The sequence below is a fragment of the Alligator mississippiensis genome, chromosome 1 (assembly GCF_030867095.1).
Source record: "Alligator mississippiensis isolate rAllMis1 chromosome 1, rAllMis1, whole genome shotgun sequence".
Lineage (NCBI taxonomy): Eukaryota > Metazoa > Chordata > Crocodylia > Alligatoridae > Alligator > Alligator mississippiensis.
Genome location: NC_081824.1, coordinates 3,419,104 through 3,436,326, shown reverse-complemented (window position 1 = coordinate 3,436,326; position 17,223 = coordinate 3,419,104). Strand labels below are relative to the sequence as shown.

Here is a 17,223-nt window from a genome sequence, read left to right as displayed (position 1 = left end):
TATTGATTTTAGTGCTTTCTCTCTTTTGAGGACTCCTGTTCTTGAGGGCCGGCCAGCCCCAGAGCAATGCCTGTTTCCTGCTGCCATCCAGCGGTCACTGCGTTCACAGGCTATGGTTTGCAGGTGACTCACGCTTCCAAGGCCTGGGGCTTAGACAGGGTCAGGAGGGGCAATTAGTTTGTCCAGGCCCCCCCCCCGAGAGGACCCCATGGTCCAGGGCTGCTGGGAGACCCTCAGGCAAACGGCGCAGAGATGCTGGGGAAAGCTGGAGGGGAAACCAAGCTGTGCCTAAAGCAGCAGCAGCTGCAGCACACCCGGGTCTGGGTTATCCCCCCTCCAGCCACAGTCCAGGGGGTCTAAGGCCAGGAGCCAACACGCTCCTGCAGTCCCGGCACTGAGGCTTCAGATCCAGCCATGCTGGCACCAAACTGCAGGGTGGTGGGGGTGGAAAACAGGCCATCCTTGGCCCGGGGAACCACTAAGCAGCTCCCTGGTGCGGAGACAAGCCAGCTAGCTGGCCCCAGGCAGGGCAGAGCCCTTCTCTTCCCAGCTCTGGAGAGCAGCAGGGCATCAGGCAAGTCCGCCCTGCCTCTGTGCCTCAGTTTCCCCGGCTGGGGCCATGAGGCTCCCTTTAGAGAGAGGAAGGGAGAGGCGATGCAGTGTCCAGAGACTACAGGGGCTTGTGCAAGCCAGGCTCCACCCGCTGCTCCGACATTACAACAGATCGCGGGTGATCTGGGCACGGCATCAACTGTGCTCTGCTCCGGGGATTTCCAGGCTTCATGCTGGGACTCAACCTCACAGGGTCCTGGCTGGAGGGTCTTGCCTGACTGATGCTGCATTTGTGGGCAGGAAGGGATACCCTCCTGCTTAGTGTGGACTGGGGGGGGCTGCCTTTGTCTGCAGCAGGGGTACAGCATCTCAAGTGTATATCAACACCCTTTTACAGCAGCACCGGCTGGCTGCCCCAGTCCCCCTGCTTTCCCTGTGGCAAGGCAGGTGCGATGCCTGGTGCTGCGTCAGGCTGGCTGCTGTTAAGAGGCCGGATGATGGGTTGGTGCAGGCTGGTTTGGACAGGACTGACCCTGCCTCCTTGGCTGAGCATGGCAGTACCCCGGCTTGGCTGCAGGGGGGGCGGCTGCCTCACTGCTGCAGTCCCGAAGCCCTGGCCTGAGTCAGGAGCAGGCTGGTCGCTCTCTACTTCTCTCCCACGTGCAATTTGGGCATCACTCTGCATGCCAGACACAGCTGCCCTTGGGAAGGGAAGGTGCCCAAGGGCAGCTGCCAGCCTGGCAGTGCCCAGGGGACAACCAGAGGATGGCTACTGCTCACCAAGTCCACTTCCAAAGCAGGATGAACTTTGTCAGTGCACATGCACAGGCCCCATTGGGAATCCATTACTCCCCTGCACTGCGAGGGCTCAGGGATCTTGCCAGGCCCTAGAGATGTGCTTGCCCTCTTGCTCCTGGAAGAGGCCAGTACTAAGTGGGACTGCAACAGAAGCTTCCTGGGGTAAGAGGGCTCCCCCCTGCCCTGCTTGGTTTCCAGACACAAGGGACAGGACTCAGAGGGTGTCCTGAAGCAGTGAGTCAGTTTTGCTTCAGTGACTGGTTCTCATCTCCTTTGCCCCCGACCATGAGAAAGGGCCAGCTGCTGCTTTCGAGAGGGCTCCACACCCATGCCCACCCCCCAGCCACCTCAATCCCAGGAGCCTGCATCTGCACAGAATTGGAGCTCCTTCACCTAACAGCTCCTCTGCTGTTGCAGAAGGGCAGTGGAAGCGCCCATCTCCCCTGCTCATTACCTGTGGCATACAGGGCTGTTTTCATTCTCATAAAGGTGCTTGCGCCTGTGGTGAACGACAGGGGGGGAGGGGGGGTGGGAAGTGTGACATGCTGAGGAGTCTCTGGGCGAGCAGCTGCCTGCAGACTCAGAGGACTGGACGCAATAACCTGGGAGACCCATAAGGTCAGGCAACTCTGGCCAGGAGGGCTTTTGCTTGCCATCATGTTCACTAAGTGCACCCCAAGCCAAACGGCTTCTAGGAAGCTAGAATTAGGGGGCACCTGCTGAAGTTGACAGGTTTAAACAAATGAGAGAATGGACTTTTTTTTTTTTTTTACAAAAAGCACAATTAACTTATGAAACTCACTGCTGCAGGTGGTGGAGGCAGAGAACATAGCTACATTCAAGCAGGGACTGGATAAATTCATGCCTGATAGATCTATTTGTGACTACCGAACAGAAGGGTTAAGATGTTTCTACTGGCATCTCTAAACCTATCACGGTTGGGACACCAGCAATCGTACTGAGTAGCCACATATCCTCTAGAGGAATATCACTCTAGATGCCCCATTTAATGCTCTCTTTGTACAGCATCCACTTCTGCCACTGTCTAGACAGGCTACTGGGCTAGATGGACCATAGGTGACCCAGTTTGGTGCTGCTTATGTCCTACATGCAGGTTATGCTTAGAGCCCTCCGGACATCTCATGATTTTAGGAGTCCTCTTAACGAAGGTAACACATACAACCCCAACGCAGCACGTTCAACGGCATGGTAGGATTTTAATTCTAATGTACACACACGCAGTACAGATCCCAGGATGGCTCCGAAGGTACTGTTATCCAAGTAAATCGCTCCGTCAAGCGTTCTGAATAGGCCTGTAAGCTTGTCCAGACCCAACTCACCTTGTTCGCCAGCTGAATCCTTTAGAAAAGGTGTCCAAAGTGCAGCCCCATCCCACTCCCTCTCAACACAGTCCAAAAACACCACGTGCGACTATCCTCTTCCTAGACAAGAGCCTTGCGCGCTGGGGCATGCTTTGCTGCAGCTCGGACTGAGCGAGCAGGCGGCCAAGGAAGCCCAGACACTAGTCCTCATAAGCAGCAGCTCTCTGTAGCTGCTTTCCTGTTACTACAACCTGCTACCAGCTAAACTGCGTCTCTAGCTCCAGGAGAATTCGCGACACGGCCACCAGCTGTCACAGCCGAGGCACTTGGGGCTGGCAGGGATAACCTGGCATCGATAGACACGCGTGCAGATCAGCTGTTACTCGGCAAGAAAGAAAGCAGTCCTCAGGTCAGCCAGTCCGGTTCCAGGCGTGAATTTATACTAGGGAGAGAGGGAGGGAGGGAGGGGATAACCACATTTTATGAAGCAGCCTGCTGCCAAGAAAGCATTCAAGGCAGTTCAGAACTCCTATAGCTCACCCGATTAAATGCCCCTCCTTTCCCCCCATAAAATAAATATCATGGTCCTGGGAGCACTGGAATTGATGTTCGCTTATGGACACACACGTGCAGATCCTCTCCCTTCAAGACGTGATCTATAAAATCCATGGCACGAGTCTGGTCACATGTTGCCAGCAACGAATTAAGTTTGATTTTTGGCGTTCTTCTCAATGGTGAAAAATTAAAACATCTGAGGACCTCAGGAAGGAACACGCGTCCCTGCTTACATGAAGTCGTCCGAATCATTTCCGTCCTGGGGACAGAGAGAGAACAAACAGGATTACTGGACACTGGATTGCAAGCCCTTCTTACAACCGGTGAGACAAAGCAACCAAAGTCTCCTGTCCCTTTAGGAAGTGGCTGAATTCCTTCTGGTTTCAATACAAAAACTACAGAACCAGACCAGGCTGGGTCAAAAGGCACGTGATCGCAGTTCTGAAACAGTTACGGTTTCAAGCCAGGTGCCTCTGATCCTCCAGCTCAGTGGCTTTCAACCTGTGGTCCACGGACCCTTGGGAATCCGCAGACTATATCTAAGGGGTCCGCGAATGATGACTATGATCAATCAAAAGTATGTGAATACCAACACTTACAATTCAAAGGGGTCTGCAAATGAAAGAAGATTGAAAACCACTCCTCTAACTCTTCACAAAGGATTTGCACGCGGGAGTCTCACCCAGACCTGAACACTTTGTTCCCCAAAGCTCATCTAACATCTCTCCCGGCTATACAGTTGGTCCAATATCCTCCCCCAGAACCTTGCTTCTTGCATACGTCCTGCACCATCACAGCTACAATCACTCCAATCCTCCTCCTCCTGTGTTCACATCCAACAGTCCCTGGCCAATTCACAAAGCATAACCCAAGGACAAATCCCCCCCTCTGACGCAAAGCCAGGTCCTGTCTGCCAACAGTGTGTAGGCAGAGACAGTGTGAAATCTAGTGCTTGCTACATGCCTGCAAGCAGGCTCTTCAGCTTCCCAGGACAGCAGCTCATCCATTCCCACTTCCCTGTCTGCCTAGAAGGCCTAGAGCTGGACCTTTCCTGGTTGCTCCTCCACACCCACTCTGCTACATGTATCAGGGTGTTTTCAAACCTCCCTCAGAGGTGCTGGCTGCAGCCCAGGCTGGGGATGAGGACTGGGCTGTGCCGATGCTCTGGCTGGAACTCAACCGTGGAGGGTCCTGGTTAGAGGGTCTTGCTCCTCCGCTCAAGGTCACAGTTCACCAGGTTTGGGAAGGGATTTTATCCCAGTCAGACTGGTATGGACAGGTTGCTTCCTCTGTAGCAGGGGGCATGGCCCTCTTCCTGGTATCGCTCCAGCATATTTTAACAACCCCTGTAGCAGCAGGACATTGGCTGCTGCTGTTCCCCTGCGGCAGGTCCGGGTGTGATGCCTGTTGTTGTTAGGGCGGACGGTGTAGTTTTGCTAAGAGGCTGGACAATGGGTTTGCCGGGGCTGGTTTGGACAGGGCTGATACTGCCTCAGGCAGGGGTTGGACTAGATGCGACTTCTGCAGCTCCCTTCTAGCTCCACTGCTTTAGGGTCCTATGAAAAGCTTCATTGATAGCCTCTGTAATGGTATCTGTTAGGGGTCAGCACATGCCATCTTTGCTTCGCGACATGCACAGCCCTCATCTGCATTAGGTTAGGAAGCAGAGCTTAGTCGCTTGCCAGCAAGCTTGTGTATGACCCTATTACACGTGACCTCAACTTGATAACTCCAGCACCAGTCTGGCAACACGTGGCTCAGGCACAGAGCAGAGGAACTCCTCCCAGTATGGGAATTTCCGTTGTGCTCCCCGACGGGGGACACTTGGAATGTGCTGCTAATCACATGCAGCTTGCTCGAGCATATCAGGAGGCACTTTCATCTAGCACGCTTCACCCCTGTGATTCTCAGCTGGGATCAGCAGGCCAGCCAGAAGAAAGGCAAACGTGCGCAAAAGCAGCTGCACGAGATGGGTATGTGCCTGAGTCTGGGACGTGACAGGCAAATGGATCTGAAAGTTATTGTTAGGAGAGCCAAGCTGCATGCCTAAAACACCACCAACGCAGTACACCATTTTGGATGAGGCATACACACATAAAGCAAAGGGGCACCAGAGACCTGATGTGCTGCAGGACAGCAGGTCGGCTGAGCTGACCACTGCAAATACCAGCTTCCAGCACTCCTCAAGAACCCTGCATCCTCTCTGACCCCTATACTTGTCCCTATCCTCCACTTACTGATCTGTCCCCCTCCCACTCTCAGCCTTTTATCAAGCAAGTGCTCACACCTGATAGCACCATCTCCCCTTCAAGTTCCCTTGTTGCTCTCCATGACCTTCACAGAGCGCAGCTGCACATACCTGGTTGGAGGACATGTTCTCAGCCTTCATTAGGGATGAGTAGCTCCTGCAAGGGAAACAAAATCAACTGGTAAGATGCATTTTTAACCCTCAACCTGAGCATGGCCCCTGTTGCAGCTATTGGGATCTGTCCCAGGTGTCACTGGGAGCAGAAGCAGGGGGTCACACTCTGGTGTCGCTGCTGCATCCCCCCCATGGAACTAAGTGCTCCCAAAAGTTCAAGGGAGCAGAGACTGTCCAAAGTCCTGCCTCAGGCCCATTTAAACACAAGCTGCTTGCTATTAACTAGCTATTGGATACATATAAAGTGTAAACATCTCTGGTCTGACACTAGGCACATCCAAGCTTGACAAAGTCAGCAGGGTTATCATGTTGAACAATCTCTATGCAGAGGAATATGGCCACATCCATAAGAGAAAGGCCAACATGTCACACCTCAAAAAGCCCAACATGGCTATGCCACCATGTACCGAGGTATGTCATACTTTCCCTGTGTATTAGGGAATTCATTCTGCAGCTCTTAGTCACTGTTTGAGATGGACTCTGAGGCCAAAAAGCGCCCCCCAGTTTCAGCCATCTCCCTCAGAGCCTCACAAGTTCTACAAGTGTCCTGCTGCACCGCAAGCGACGACATCCATTGCAAAGGTTGGCAAGCATTTAAGTACTAGGATCTTCCAGCACAACTGCAGAAGACTCAGGTCCCAGGTCTAGAAACTGTTCCTATCCCCCAGTTTAGAGTTTGATGCACTTGCCCAATTCACTTAGTGACTTCCATTGCTTTTTTGTCTCTAAGTAATGAAGGCATTGTTTGTCCAGGAGAGCAGCAGCCTAGATCAGTGATGCTCAACCAGGGTGCTGTGGGGTGCCCTGAGATTTTTTCAGGGGTGTCACAGGGTGCCGAGCAATGTTAGCACTGTTAGGTGTGCAAATGGGATTCACAACATAAACCCAGAGTGTTCACAACATAAATCCACAGTGTCAAAAGCATTCTGCCTTGCTGTGGCCTTTCTAAGTTGCTTGCAACAGAAGATTTGCCCTAGTATTTTGCTGCAGTCAAAAAAGAGAGAATGAATGAAAATTAAGAGTTGGTATTTTTCAAGGAGGGCCTCAAGCCTAAAAAGGGTTAAAAGCCACCGGTTTAGATGAAATAAAAGCCACATTCAACATGCCTAGATGGTGCCTCTCATGACCAGGGCGGAAAACCCTGATACCTGAAGCCAACCACATATGACACTACTCACCTAAGTTCTTCCATCTCTTTCTTCTTCTTCATCTCCTCCTTTTCTTTCCGTTTCATCTCTTGGATCTGAGCTTTCTTTTCATTCCTCTCCTCTCTGTCCCGGGTCTCCTTCTCAGCAGCCAGGTCTGGGAAACGCTCCGCTTTGGTCTTCTCCAACCGGTTCAGGATCTCATTCACTTTCTTTTCCACTGTCAGCATTTTCACCTTTGGAATGGAAAGACCTATGATCCTTATAAAAATGCCCCAACTTTGGCCTTTGTTTCAAGAGAGAGCGTCATCATGAGAAAGATGAAAGACCACATTTTTCTTTAGTTATTATATCTACAGTTACATGGTGTTCCTAAACCTTTAAACCAGTGATTCTCAGCCAGGGTGCCAGGAAGCCCTAGGGTGCCACCAAGAGTGCTGTAACATGTGAGGAGATAAGCAGATAAACCAGGCTCAGGCTTGTCTCTGTCTGGATGATCCCCTACCCGCATTGCCAGCCCCAGTGTAAGAAGATAAACACTATAATATATTAGTTAGTTTTGGAAATTGGATGCCACTCAAATCACAGAAGTTATGGAGGGTGCCTAGAGTCCAGTGAGAGGCACCTTGAGTCCAAAAAGGTTGAGTATTGCTGCTCTAAACAGCTGGAAAGCCCCTGTCATTTGGTAGCCTGTGTGTAAGAAGCTGGGAAACCAAATACATTACCAATAGGCAAGCGTACCTCAAAGCAGACAACCTATTCATCCCCACACTACCACCACCAATGATTGCAATTAATATGTTTTGGTAGTAGTTTCAGCAGAGGCTCTGGCCTGAACAGACTGTGGAGACCGATCCTTCCAGCCACCGCTGAATGGTGGCTTGGAGGAAGGGACACCTTCAGGTTAGAGGCATGTTGGCAAAAGGAAACTCACACTGCTGGCAAGGGTGCTGCAGATCAGACTCCAGCTTTCTCCTTATCAGTGCAGATTGGTGTTTTACCACTGGGCTTCTGTGGAGCCCAACCTCCTTCAGAGTATAATCCTCTACCCTTCCTGCCTCTGAAGTCTGTAAACCTGAAGCACCAATGGCCAAATTCAAGCAGAGTGGAAGTAAATGAGAGTCTTTCCATTTCTACAGGTTTGGGGCCAGGTCTGAAGGAATTAAAGTGACTTCCAACATCACAAAATGAACCTCCAGGAGAAAGCTTAGATCAGAGTCCTTTGCTTTAAGCCACAACAATTTTTCATCTGAGGACCTGCAGGACTCTTAAATTCAGTCTTCAATTTCACAGTAGAGCACTTCAATTTTTTTTGTGGGGGAGGAATCAAGGAAAGCAGGAGAAAGGAGAAACTCACATCTGACAATCACTAGTTTTAAGATGGAGATTCACATTTTAAGTCTGGTGGTTCCTCTGTAATCACTGAAAACACCTACATCTAACAGGCAGAGAAGCCAATTCCTAGTTTTCAAGGCCTCTCATTTCTGAAATGGTCACCAGTTTTATTGATGTGCATTACACCACAGGGATTTGTGGCACACTTCAGATCAAGGAGGAAACAGAAAGCAGAGCAACAGATCATGCAAGAGAAGGGGATCAGAATGACACCAGGAAGAGCGAGGGGTTTATTTTGGCCCAGGTTGGCCCCCACTATGCTACCAGAAGGCAAACTAGCTGTTACAATCTTACTGAAGGCAGTTTAAGTGCAGCTGGAAATTCAAGAAGTCTGTGTATTCTGATCCTTGGCATCACCACATAGAGCTGCTTATAAATCAGTTATGCAGCCCTAGTGCAATGTGTGCCTTCCCTGTGTCATACTGGCTTTATCATGCTATACTCTGACACCCAAATAGTTTCATAAACAGAAATTCAGATAAGTTCAAACACACCAGGTCATCTCTCTCTCATACGGTAGCGTCTTCATTTTAGAAGACTTATGGGAAGGTGCCCTGTTCAACTCTCGATATGGCAGCAGTTCACAATAAGATCACATTGCTCTGCTGGCAAGTTATCTTCACCAGAACGTAGCAAACACTTACATCCTTTTGCCTGTGAAACCCTATCTGTCCCACATCCATGTCTGCAGTCTTCTTCAGGTTGGTCCACGGCGTATACACCACATTGACGTTGTTCATTTTGCAGCCTGCAGGATGGAAAGAAGAGAGGAGAGAATTTCTGGATCAGAAGGAGAGACTGCTCTATTCTCTCACCCCCATGACCAGTGTCTTTATCACTGAGTGAATGGAAACATCCACAGCGATGGGGTGTTACTGATGCTACAGCCCTGGTCTGAAAGGAGGAAGACAACTTACTTCGCTTTGGAAGTTCCAGCGTTACAAGAACATGGCTACATAGCTCTCTGGGGTAATGCAAGCCTTACAGCAGTGTTAATGAACTCCAGATGGAGCCTGTCTTTGCCAAAAGGGCGATTACTACAAAAGGGGGCCTTCAGAGGGTGTTGGAGGAAAACTGAAAGGCCCCCTTTGGCTCAGATGCTGATATGGGAGGCACAACCAGGAATTTAAGAGATTTTAAGTTCCTGAATATGAAAATATAACAGGCAACGCCAGCTGTTGCAAGAGACATCTGCTTCCCATAAAATCTGCAAGTGATATAGTGTACTTAAACTTATCATACATTTGATTTAACCCCCCTTCCCACACACACCAAGTTCCCCCAATTTCCATGGCAAGTCTTACCTTGAATACTGTTGGCTTTCACTAAATGGGCGCAGTCTATCAGCACTTCTTTAGGAACATCATCCACCGTCTGCCCCTACAACAGACCAGCGTAACATTAAAGGCTTTCTGAGAAATTGTGGCAGAATATGGATAGCCACCCCAGTGCCCTTTACACAAACATGAAGTGACCTTCATTACAAGCATTTGACACTACTTTACATTTCTACTGCACCCACTGTCCAGGCTTCCAAGCAACAAAATGCTTTACAGTTTGCTACTACACCCTTCTGAAGTATTCACCCTGTTTTGCTGAGAGGGAAGGAGGCAGAGAGGCTTAAATGAGCATTCCCAGGTGTCACAAGCCTATAGCAAAGCCCAGACCATCTAACTTCCAGTCTTGTGGCGCTTCTGGATTGGGCCTCTCTTCCCTTCTGCCTATGTTGCTTGTTCACATGGACACTAGCCCCGTTAGTCTTCTCCATCAGGCAGGTGCCTTGGAGAACCCAGGCGGGTTCACTCGGGCTCTATATAAGCAGATCTGCCCACACACATGGATCACCACAGAGAAGAACCTTAGAAAAAGGCTTTGCAAGGCACCAGCAATTAGCATGCATGCTTAAATGCACCAGAGCTTTGTGATTACCTTGTGTAATCGGAGATACACATGTGCAGAGGAGAGCTTATCCACATGAAACCTACAGAACACAAAGGCACGTTTAACACAGGGCAAGAGAGAGGCCACTTGATCTGAAATTAATTCTTTAATGCAGATTGCTATAATAGATTTGTCGTCTCTTGGGCAACGGCATTAAAAAAAATATTCAAAACATGCATGTTTGATGGCACACCAGGGAACTGTAACACCTTATCCTGGTTTCAATCTTTGAACAAATATTCACCCAACTTAATGAGAAGGAAATTGAAAAAACTAAAGGCCACAGTTACAAAAACCTCATGTTTGCTTTAAAAAAAAAACAATACACGCAGGAAACATTAACATTTTATGCAAAAAGAACTGCAGTTTGCTCTGTCTAGCGATTCCTATGGAAACAGCAGAAACATAATTCTCTCTCTTCAAACGAGCACTACGTTAATTAACCAATACTGGGCAAAATATGAGACAAAAACAGGCTGGCTTGATAAAACAGTAGCAAAGCATTATCAAATTGAAAGCACTAAAACTCTCTCTTCCCTCTTTAAAAACTGGAAGGAAATAAGCTCTCTTATAAGTAATCACTGACAACAAGATGTTCCATGGACAGAAGATCCCACTCCTTTATCATCAGTCTACAAAAAAGGCCCAGAACACTAATTAACAGGGAACCCAACACAGAATCATAAAAAGTCAGGGTGGGAAGGGACGCGAGCCTGTTCCAGTGTTTTACCACCCTCCTAGTGAGAAAATTCTTCCTAATATCCAACCTAAACTTCCCCTGCTGCAACTTGAGATCATTGCTTTTTGTTCGGTCATCTGCCATCACTAAGAACAGTCCAGCTCCAGCCTCTTTTGAACCCACTTCAGGTAGTTGAAGGCTGCTATTAAAATTGCCCCTCAGTCTCCTCTTGTCCAGACTAAATCAGCCCAGTTCCCTCAGCCTCTCCTCACAAGTCATGTACCCCAGCACCCCAAACATTTTTGTTGTACTCCACTGGACTCTCTCCAATTTGTCCACATCCTTTCTGTAGCGAGGGGCCCAAAACTGGACACAGGGCTCCAGATGCAGCCTCATCAGTGCCGAATACAGGGGAAGAATCGCTGCCCTCGATCTGCTGGCAACGCTTCTCCCAATGCAGACCTGATGTTGTTAGCCTTCCTGGCAACAAGGACACACTGCTGACTCCTGTTCAGCTTCTTGCCCACTGTCACCCCCAGGTCCTTTACTGCAGAGCTGCTGCCCAGCCAGTCATCCCCAGCCTGCACCGGTGCATGGGACTGTTCCCTCCTAAGTGCAGGATTTTGCACTTGTCCTTGTTGAACCTTGAGATTTCTTTTGGGCCAATACTCCGATTTGTCAAGGTCACTCTGAATTCTAGCCCTACCCTCCAGCAGATCTATTACTCCCTCCAGCTTGGTGTCATTTGCAAATTTGCTGAGGGTGCACTCTGCCATCTTCCAGGTCATTGATGAAGACATTGAACAAAACCGGCCCCAGGACTGACCCCGGGGACACTCCTCATGATACCAGCTGCCAACTAGACATCAAGGCATTAATTACTACTCCCAGAGCCTGATGATCCAGCCAGTTTTCTACCCATCTCACAGTCCATTCATCCAACCCATACTTCCTTAGCTTGACTGCGAGAATGCTGGGGGAGACTGAATCAAAAGCCTTGCTAAAATCAAGGTACACCACATCCACAGACCCCGTCACTTAGTCATAGAAAGCAATCAGGTTGGTCAGGCATGACTTGCCCCTAGTGAAACCATGCTGACCGTTCCTAATCATGTTTTTCTCCTCCAAGTGCTTAGAAATGGATTCCTTGAGGATCTGATTCTTCCAGGGACTGAGGTGAGGCTGCCTGGTCTGTACTTCCCTGGATCCCCCTCCTCCCCTTTCCTAAATATGGGCACTATGTTTGCCCTTTTCAAATCACCAGGGACCTCTCCCAATTGCCATGAGTTTTCAAAGATGATGGCCAATGGCTCTGCAATCACATCAGTCAACTCCCTCAGCACCCTCCGGTGCATCCCATCTGGCACCATGGATTTGTACATGTCCAGCTTTTCTAAGCAGTCCCTAACCTGTTCTTTCCCCACTTAAGGCTGCTTACCTCCTCCCCAAACTGTGCTGCCCAGTGCAGTAGTTTGGGAGCTGCCCTTGCCCATGAAGACTGAGGTGAAAAAGGCGCTGAGTACTTCAGCCTTTTCTGCATCCTCTGTCACAAGGTTGCCTCCCCATCTAGTAAGGATCCCACATTTTCCCTGATCCTCCTCTTGCTATCAGCATACTTGTAGAAACCCTTCTTGTTACCCTTCACACGCCTCAGGCCAACCTCCAAAAAGGCCTGAGCTAGAGATAAGAAAGTACAATCAGCATAGCACATTCAATGCCAAGTATTTTGGCTGAAACAGCTATTGAAAGAGCAAGTGTCAATTCTGATAAGTTTTGTGCGTTCAGCCCTGCCAGGAGGGCTGACCCTTTCTACAGCCATTTAAGGACTATGAAGAGCCCTAGAACCGTTTGACCTTGAACACCACACCTATATGGAAAATGTATTAATCCTTTGCATCAGCAGCAATCAGTGGCATTTTTGTGAGATTGTTCTCAGCCATGGCAGATGACAGAATAAGAAGCAATGGTCTCAGGTTGCAGCAAGGGAGGTTAGATATTGGGAAAAAAAATTCTCACTAGGAGGGTGGTAAAGCACTGGAACAGGTTCCCCAGAGAGTCTCCATCCTTGGACATTTTAAAGCTCTGGTTAGACAAAGCTTTGGCTGGGATGATCTATTTGGGGCTGGTCCTGCTTTAAGCAAGAGGTTGGACTAGATGTGACCTCCCGAGATCCCTCCCAACCTTAATTTTCTATGATTCTATGACAGCCATATAAACTTCCCTGTGTGACTGGTGCCAGAACCACATACATTAGAGCACTGCTTCTTCCCATGGCATCTGTTCAGTCAGCTATGCCAAGCTTTTAGCTGTCAGGTTTCTGAGCATTCAGGCTCAACTCACTGAATGGGAATGAAGGAAGCTGCTAAGAGAGGACACAATATTTTCCTCTCCTGCCATGTGTGTGAATGCTTACAAAGCGAACAAAGTGGTGTTAAACATAGGGACTGGATGGAAGAGAGTGCAGGTTGATCTAGACACAGCGCCAATGGAGAGGTCAGGAGATCAGAGCTCCACTCCCAGCTCCATGCTGACGTGCTGTGCACCTGTTTCATGTCTGTGCCTCCAGTTCTTTTAATGCTCTTTGCTTGGTTTACTTACAGCATGTCTACACACAGCATTAAGCAGAAACAGTTTTCCCTGAAAGAGTATGTGCACAGACCCAAAGTCCAGAATGAGCGGGCCTAGTTCTCATTTAATTAAAATGGTTTTCAAAACAAAACTAAGCTACACCAGGACAAAGTACCCATGAACTAAACTAAAAGCATTCATACCCAGAGTCTTTGAGCAGTAGCTGAACAACTCCATGTATGAACAAGATCACAGGCTGTGAAGTTAATGGGGCAGGGACAGGCTCTTACTATGTGGGTGCGGTATCCAGCGCAACAGGGCCCCCTACCTCAGCCAATGTCTTTGTACTGTAATCTAGACACTAAGCCACCACCCCATGAAAATGGTCAGAGTGATGGCTTTAGAACAGGGATGGGCAAATTGCAGCCCGGGGGCCGGATACGGCCCGCCAGGCCATTCTCTCTGACCCACGAGGCCAATAAAATTTTAGAAAATTAATATTAATCTGCCCTGGGCTGCCTGTCACGTGGCCCTTGATGGCTTGCCGAAACTCAGTAAGCGGCCCTCTGCCCAAAATAATTGCCCGCCCCTGCCTTAGAAGGAGGTGCTCATTGCATCTGTAAGCAGTCAGAGGGAGCACTAGCAGTGCCTCCAATCAAGGCTCGTTAGGAAAGCAGTTCATTTTACAAGCGTACGGGACTGAAACTGCACAGGAAACAGCAATTTCAGCACCTACCAAATATCCTCCGGCCAGCCATATTTTATTAGGTCTTCATCTGCAGGAATAGAAAAGAAGAACAAGCACAGTAAGTTACCTCCCCGACCCCTACAGAACACAGCATGCCTTTGGGTAGTTAGAGATTCAGGGTAAAACTCTGAACACTTTGACATTCTCTCTTTCTTCCTCTCCTTCTATTTCAAGTCTCTTTTTCAGGTGGAGCACAATTCTTCATGTAAACACCTGAGAGAGGGGGATACTGTTTTCACAGAGAGAGTTCTCAAAAAACAAGAAGCACTAACTCTCTTCTGTATTGGCAGCCCAGGCAGGGCTGTCAAATAAAACAAATCTGCAGCCTCAATCTGTTGAAACAAGATACGATAACAAGAAGCCTATTTTATTTCAACACTAACTCAAGAAGGGGAAAAAACTGAAAAGCAAATGCTTTTCTTCTGCTCATTTTTTGGAGTTATTTATATTTAAAAGTAAATAAATTCAGATGTGATTTTTTCCAAGTTGTGTGTGTCCTTTAAGAGGCAGACAAGGTTCCTTGGGTGAATCTGATATCTTTTATTAGACCAACCCAAATAGCTGGAGAATAGTTATTAAGCAAGCTTTCGGGTTCAAAAACCCTTCGTCAGGCTAAGGAAGTGTCAGCAGTTGGTGTGTGCTCTTCCTGGATGGGATGGAAAGTAAAGAAGCCAGAGGCTGGGCTGGGCTGGGCTGGGCTGGGCAGTCGGTTGACAACTGACAACTTTACTTTCCATCCCATCCAGAAAGAGCACACACCAACTGCTGACACTTCCTTAGCCTGACGAAGGGTTTTTGAACCCGAAAGCTTGCTTAATAAACTATTCTCCAACTATTTGGGTTGGTCTAATAAAAGATATCAGATTCACCCAAGGAACCTTGTCTGCCCGTGTCCTTAGACCAACACGGCTACAACCTACACCCCTTTAAGAGGCATGCACTTAAAGAAGATCATGTTGAGATCTCTTTATTAAGAAAGGTTTACAGAAGAGCCTATGTGCGTGATAACTGAAACTACAGTAAAAGTTCTGTTACCTGGCATCTTACAAGCCACCATGCTCCACTAACCGGCATGCCGGCTTGTAAGATTAAGTCAAACCAGAAGTGCCTGCTGTGGCACTCCCGGCTTCTCCGAGCCTCCATTGCTTGGGGCAAAGCAGCCTGCACTGCCGAGCCCCCACAGCCCGCAGGCACAACAGGTTGTGCGAGGCTGTATGGGACCCGCCTCCGTGTCCCGCAGCGCCCTGAGGGAGGGGTGGCGACGCCGTGGGAGGTGCAGAGGGATGCCCCAAACGTGGCGTGAGAAGTGGAAACTGGGACTGCTCAATTAACCAGCATATTTTGTTATTTATTATATTTTGCTATAGATTACATTTTGTAAATATTATATGATATATAAAATTTATTATATTTTGCTATAGATTATATTTTGTAAATATTATATTATACAAAATTTTATATATCATATAATATTTACAAAATGTAATCTATAACACAATATAATACATATTATATATAATATAATATTTACAAAATGTAATCTATTATATATAATATGTATTATATTTTGTTATATAAAATATTTACAAAATATAATCTATTATATATAATATGTATTATATTTTGTTATATTATATTATATTTTGTAAATATTATATCTACAAAATGTTATATATAATAGATTATATTTTGTAAATATTATATAACAAAATACAATACATATTATATATAATAGATTACATTTTGTAAATATTATATTATATAATAGGTATTATATGTTGTTATATAAAATATTTACAAAATATAATCTATTATATATAATATGTATTATATTTTGTTATATAATATCTACAAAATATAATATCTACAAAATGTTATATATAATAGATTACATTTTGTAAATATTATATAACAAAATATAATACATATTATATATAATAGATTACATTTTGTAAATATTATATTATATAATATGTATTATATTTTGTTATAGAAAATATTTACAAAGTATAATCTATTATATATAATAAGTATTATTTTTGTTATATAATATTTACAAAGTATAATCTATTATATATAATAAGTATTATTTTTGTTATATAATATTTACAAAGTATAATCTATTATATATAACATTTTGTAGATATTATATTATATATAATATGTATTATATTTTGTTATATATTCTATTTTGTTGCCAGATAACAGAGCTTTTACTGTATATTGTTTCTTAAAATAAACAGCCCGATATAATCAAGGGGGAAAGAAAAGGGCACACGGCTCCTCCACCTCACCTCAATATATGATACACCTGACTACACGAGGTGTTAATTTACAGCACAATTTACAGAGCAGTTATAACAAAAAAAAACCCCCAACATTGCTTCCAAACAACACAACCAGCTGTTTCAACACAAAACACATGAAAAAAAAATAGCAAATGAAAACATCTAAACCAATTCATCATCACCTCAAGCATTTTGGTGTACTTACTTTCATATTTATCTTTTCCCATGTAAATGGTGTAAACAGAAGGAACGACTGAGGAACAGACAAGAAAAACAAGGCGTTTAGGCCAACCTGATTTATGTCTTAGAAATGAGAGAAATAATTATCTAAACAACTCCCTTCCCCTCCCCGAGGCCAGGGCAATGATCCTTCATAGGGCTGGAAGGGACCTGAACAGATCCAGTCCGACCCCCTGCCTTGGGCAGCAATGAATGCTGGGCTCATATGACTCCTAGTCAGTTTAAACCCCAAAAGGACCCAATATCTTGCTCTTTTCATAGACATCCGGGCTGGAAGTGGACCTCGGAAGTGCACCGAGTTCAGCCCCCCGCCCCGGGGCAGGGAAGTCGCAAGACAAGTATACAAACCTACACCACGTGAGCGAGTCGTGCGGATCAAGGCCTGCAAGGCATTTTAAAGCGGTGGAAATGGCATGCTTGGCAGTAATAGTGCGGGAGGGGGAGGGGGTGGCGCTCACCGTTGGAGGTGAAGTAAAACACCATAATGGCGATGGTCCCGGCGCCTCAGCTCGGCTCGGTTAGGCCCGTCCGGGCTCCCGTCGCCAGACACCTCTACTTCCGGTAGGTGCG

At 47.0% G+C, this 17,223-nt stretch overlaps 2 protein-coding genes across 7 annotated transcripts in view; one reads left to right on the top strand and one right to left on the bottom strand.

Moving 5' to 3' along the window:
* Nucleotides 1–2,547: 2,547 nt before the first annotated feature.
* Nucleotides 2,548–17,202, bottom strand: CCDC25 (coiled-coil domain containing 25). Of its 4 annotated transcripts, none has more exons than XM_006274652.4 (9): nucleotides 17,112–17,202; nucleotides 16,619–16,666; nucleotides 14,114–14,153; nucleotides 10,119–10,170; nucleotides 9,494–9,569; nucleotides 8,834–8,937; nucleotides 6,828–7,030; nucleotides 5,587–5,632; nucleotides 2,548–3,486 (listed from the first exon to the last, which is right to left on the bottom strand). In XM_006274652.4, exons 1-9 carry the CDS (start codon nucleotides 17,134–17,136, stop codon nucleotides 3,457–3,459), a joined length of 624 nt encoding a protein of 207 aa, XP_006274714.1. In that variant the 5' UTR covers nucleotides 17,137–17,202; the 3' UTR covers nucleotides 2,548–3,456. The 4 variants fall into 4 exon arrangements, with proteins under 4 accessions (XP_006274714.1, XP_014462766.1, XP_014462850.1 ...); XM_014607280.3 differs by lacking the exon at nucleotides 17,112–17,202 and adding an exon at nucleotides 17,002–17,093; XM_014607364.2 differs by lacking the exon at nucleotides 17,112–17,202 and adding an exon at nucleotides 17,006–17,087.
* The window catches only part of ESCO2 (establishment of sister chromatid cohesion N-acetyltransferase 2), a 31,593-nt gene continuing 31,502 nt past the window's right edge, over nucleotides 17,133–17,223 (top strand). For all 3 annotated transcript variants that reach the window (XM_019493214.2, XM_019493213.2, XM_019493212.2), the window contains exon 1: nucleotides 17,133–17,214. In XM_019493214.2, the coding sequence (XP_019348759.1) occupies nucleotides 17,138–17,214 (77 nt within the window). In that variant the 5' untranslated portion in view covers nucleotides 17,133–17,137. The remainder of the gene's footprint in view (nucleotides 17,215–17,223) is intronic.

What these genes read in the sequence shown, in the direction of transcription:
- CCDC25 (XM_006274652.4), bottom strand. Translation starts at nt 17,136, where the DNA reads ATGGTGTTTTACTTCACCTCCAACG. An exon ending in GAAAGCCAACAGTATTCAAG is followed by an intron (nt 8,938 to 9,493) that starts GTAAGACTTGCC and finishes TCCATCCTGCAG; the next exon opens with GCTGCAAAATGAACAACGTC. An exon ending in GGTTTCACAGGCAAAAGGAT is followed by an intron (nt 7,031 to 8,833) that starts GTAAGTGTTTGC and finishes TCCATTCCAAAG; the next exon opens with GTGAAAATGCTGACAGTGGA.